The sequence below is a fragment of the Lontra canadensis genome, unplaced genomic scaffold (assembly GCF_010015895.1).
Source record: "Lontra canadensis isolate GAN:19392208 unplaced genomic scaffold, GSC_riverotter_1.0 scaffold210, whole genome shotgun sequence".
Lineage (NCBI taxonomy): Eukaryota > Metazoa > Chordata > Mammalia > Carnivora > Mustelidae > Lontra > Lontra canadensis.
The window spans coordinates 50,737-55,028 of NW_022631204.1; the positions used below are offsets into that span (position 1 = coordinate 50,737).

General features: G+C 52.2%; 1 protein-coding gene across 1 annotated transcript; it reads right to left on the bottom strand.

Moving 5' to 3' along the window:
* Positions 1-377: 377 nt before the first annotated feature.
* On the bottom strand, positions 378-4,047 carry LOC116861930 (doublesex- and mab-3-related transcription factor C1-like). Its single transcript, XM_032848863.1, has 5 exons — positions 3,833-4,047; positions 3,596-3,753; positions 2,792-2,928; positions 1,472-1,616; positions 378-490 (listed from the first exon to the last, which is right to left on the bottom strand). The coding sequence occupies exons 1-5, from the start codon at positions 4,045-4,047 to the stop codon at positions 378-380; spliced, it is 768 nt and encodes a 255-aa protein (XP_032704754.1).
* Between the last annotated feature and the right edge of the window lie 245 nt (positions 4,048-4,292).

Consider the following 4,292-nt stretch of genomic DNA (forward strand, 5'->3'; position numbering starts at 1 on the left):
AATACCCTTAGATTTTGACAAGCTTGGACGCATATGTGGGTGCATGGCTATGTTTGCAATCACAAGTCAAAAGAAAACTCGGGCATATGAACACCTGATCTCCCACAGACCCTATTTATAGATTGTTCAGCTTAGATTTCACAGATCTGTTTTTATAAGAGGCATAAGAAGGCCCCAAAATCTGAGGCAATAAGGAATGGAAGTACAAGAGTATCCACCCTCAGCCAAGGAAATACCCCACATAATAAAAAGGGTCTGAAAAGCTTGTAAAAGGATGAAAAGGTTAAAAAAAACAACATGTTAAGTATATTCCATATGAAACATTTTGCAAATGCATAAATAGGCAGCACTCTAGTGAGGCCTCCTCTTCTGGGCTTCTAGTTCAACAGGGAGATGCACCCCAGATGCCCAATAGGCAGAGAAATGGAGCTAGCCGGCCTGGGTCGCAGAGAGGGGTTAGGAGGCTGGGGTCCTCTATCTTCAGCAGGATCTGCAGAGAGAACAGAAGGCATCAGAGCCAGGTCACATCCATTTCCCCACCAGGCTCTCCCAACTCTTTTGTTCCACCCAATCAAGGCTTTGTCACCTGGAATACAGACTACAGCACAGCACAATTCCCCCCTGATTTGCCCATCTCGGGTTTTGCATCCTCCAATCCCTCCATCAGAGCCACCACATTTCTTTTTGTGGAGCCCAGGATCTCTGAATATGCTCTCCCCAGCTCACACATTCCCTGGCTCCTCACCACCCACAGTTTCTGATCTAGCCCCTAAGAATGGCATTCAGGACCTCTGTGATTGGCAGCCTCTCCAGCCTCATCCCATTCTATTCCCGAAGTTCCTCCTTCACACAAGTTGCTACTATAATCACATCATAACGCGCCCAATATTTTGGTCTGGGAATGCCCAGCCTTTCCTCTCAGCCTTCCCAGGCTTCTACCTCTCCTCAGACTCCCTCTGGTTCTTCCTCTCCAGGCTCATCATTGAAACTTAGCCACAAAACACAAGGGAACTCTGAAGGCATCCAGGTTCCCCCTGGAGACAGGAATCAAAGACCAGATCTCCCACCAGCCCAGGCTCTTATCACCTATGTGTATGCTGCCCACCACAGCAGACTGCAAGAGTGTAGGTAGAGAGCTCTGGGCTGGGAGTGAGGAGACCTGGGTGTTCCACTTGATAGGCTGCATACCCCAGGCCAAGTCCCTGCCACCAGCAGGACCTCAGTAACCTTGTTTCTCGACGCTAGGGTCCTGGGCATTTGCTTGTTGAGCACAGAGCTGGATAAACTGATGATTCACAGAGCAACCAGCGACTGCCATCTCTGGCATCAGACCAAGGAGCTTGCATACCTGAGCCCTAGGAGGTTCAACCCACCAACCCCGGCCTCCCAGTGAGACCCTGCTTACCACAACGCCCTCCCCTTTCCCAACCATCCCCACCACCCCGTGTTCTCCTTTCAAGGACAAGGCTACTTGTCGCCACGCAGGGATGGAGCACGGAGCTGGAGCCAGAAGATGCCTGGGGAGAGTCTCTCAGAATCAGCAGAGCCTCGGCCGCTTCCAGTTTCCGCTGCCACTCTGAGGCAGAATCCGAGTCCTGGTCAGAAGATTCAGGAGCCTGCAATGGAAAGGGTGTGAGAGAATGGGACCTGAAAACCCATACCTCCCCACCTCATGGGGCCAGTGGCCCTTCAGTCCCCAGTTCCATTGAAGGTCCCCCCCACCCCCGGGGGCCTTCATCCTTTCCCATTCACTAAGCCTGGCCCCTGCCAGGGTTCTGGACCCCGCTATTTTCCCAGGATCTGCGGTTGTAGTAGGACAGGGCCAAGGGCGGCACAGGGCTGGAGGACCAGAGCTGAGTCTCTAGAGACAAGGAAAAGAGGGGCCATGGGATTAAACCCTCTGACAGATACATAATACCAGTAGAGAAACAGGGCCAGGATCTTGCACCACCCAGATGTGGGAGTCTGAATGCCTGTTGGCCATTGGTCGTTGTGGCTTGCACAAGTCCTTTCCCCTGTTTAGCCTGTTTTCCTTTCTATGTCCTTCCTCAACATCTCTCCTGAGACACTAATTCCTGCCAGGATTTTCAAAACTCCCAGGCCAACAGTGATGGGTATGGAAAATCCCAGGTGTCTGTGGTCTAACCTGCATAGCACCTGGAGAAATGGGATCACTGTCCCTGCCCAGGAACTGCTTCTCACCTCCATATTCCCCAATCTCCATGGAACTTGAAGGACCAGCTTGGCTCATCTAATGGCCTGGGAGCTTTCTCTAATGACCTCTGGACTCTCCCTCTAGGCCCTGTGGCACTCACTGTCGTGTCCACCCCCTTCAACAGGACCTTCTCTCCCATCAATCTGTTTCCCCTTGGAATAATAGCCTCCAGCAGTGAAGTCCTGCTATGTGGCAGTCCTGGACCTAGTCCTCTTGTCAGTGCTATGTCAGGTGTGGGATATTGTCCCTATCAGTATACTGCTAGAACACTGGAAATTAGGCATGGAAATATAAACACACTTGTCCAAAGGCTAACAAGTAGGCAATGGCAAGGCTGGAAGAACCCTGCTCTTGCCTGCTGGTCTGAGATGCTGCTTCTCCACTCCTCCTCATCCTTCTGGCCCACCTCTTCTCCCCCTGCAACTTCTCATCCTGCTCCTCTCCTCCCCCTCTTTTTCTTCCTCATCTGCCACCTCCCCACTTCCTCCTTCCATCTCCCATGGCATCAAGCACAAAGGTTGGGCACCCGATCATACAATATACACTTAGAACCATGGGCCTTCACACTTTACTCACAACCTCGGTAGTGCAGGAGTCCTGTGGGTCTTCCTGGAAAGAGAAATTGTTAGTCGCATCTTCAAGGCTGCTGGAGTCCAGAACCGAGACAAAGAGTTTGGGGTAGGACAAGTCAAAAGAGCTCCTTGGGCGCTTGCCTGCAGGAGCAGAAAGAAAACAATGGAGTTGGGCACCATGTTGGCCATGGAGGGATGTGTATGGGTATGTTCTTGGATGAGAATAGGAGCCCAAAATGTCAGAGCTGAGAAGACCTTGAAGACCAGTCAGTTCCTACTATTTATTTTTCAACTGCTGAAATGGAGGCCCAGAGAGAACAAGTACTATTTCCCTAAACTTATGTCAAGCTGCAGAAGAATTAAGAAGGGAACCCATGTCTACAGGATACAGAGAAGAGTCTGGGCAGTGGGTGAGATGGGAACTTCCCCCACAGGCCCCAGACTCTCCTTATCTCCCTAGGGGTTGGGCAGGTTTGGGTGGGCCTCAAGCTAGGACATGATGTTCTCCTTCCCAGCTATAGAAAGTTGGGGACACTTTGGGTGAGCCTTTCCCTCTGAGCTCACCCCACTCTTCCTCACCCCCAGTCTGAGGTCTCATCTCACCGTGGACCATTTTGACCCCCCAGAGCTATCCTTCCCACCAAAACTTGGTAGATAATATGGATGAAGTTGGATAGGTGGGGCAGCTAAAGGCCCAAGGGGTAATTTGCCAAGGCCACATCAAAATCGGGTAGGAGGACTGGTGACAGAACAGCTCAGTGCTCCCTATCCCCAAACCCAGACACCCTCCCTGGCCAGAGACACTCACTGAGGGCTCCGGCTTGAATGGTCAACTTCTTGACATGGCTGTGAGCTTTGGGAGGGGAGGCCTCACTCCTTGTCTGTCCTTGAGCCAGGTGCCTCTTTAGGTTTGCCCCCTGCTCCCTCTTCAAGGCACTCTCAGCAGGCAAGACACTGTGGTGTTCCCTAAAGTGGGGGATAGCAGGTCTACAGTCAGTCACATTTTGGGGAGGCTCACCCCCCCACTGTCAGACACTATACTCACGAGAAGAAGATACACTTGTGACACTCGCAGGCTTTGAAGAGGCAGAAGTGATCCTGGTCCTTGACTTGGTCAGTGAAGCCGTGGTTGTAGCAGCGGGCACAGCGACTTACAGCTCTTTTGGGGCCATGTTCAATCTCGCATGGGGCCCCGGTCTCAAGCCCAGTGGGGGGATCAGAGGGGCAGCAGGGCACAGCAGGCATTTCATTGGGATCCATCGTCCTAGGGCCAGGAGTGGAGGTCGGGATGGCCACATGATCCCCTACCCTGAACGTACTTCCTCTGCCCTTTGAAAACCCCACCTGAGGTGCCTGGATCCTTCTTCACCCAGCTCATTGCTGAAATCAGATCGCACCCACCCTTCTCACTCATGCAGCCTCCTTCCCAGGAAGCCCCACTCACGCATAGCCTCATTCTAAGGAACTCTTGGCATGGCTCCTGTAAACTTTCAATCGAATCACTA

Coding starts and splice junctions, on each gene's coding strand:
- LOC116861930 (XM_032848863.1), bottom strand. CDS start 4,047: ATGGATCCCAATGAAATGCCTGCTGTGCCCTGCTGCCCCTCTGATCCC. Junction 2,929..3,595: donor CATTCAAGCCGGAGCCCTCA/GTGAGTGTCTCT, acceptor CTGCTCCTGCAG/GCAAGCGCCCAAGGAGCTCT. Junction 1,617..2,791: donor ACTCCTGCACTACCGAGGTT/GTGAGTAAAGTG, acceptor TTTCCATTGCAG/GCTCCTGAATCTTCTGACCA.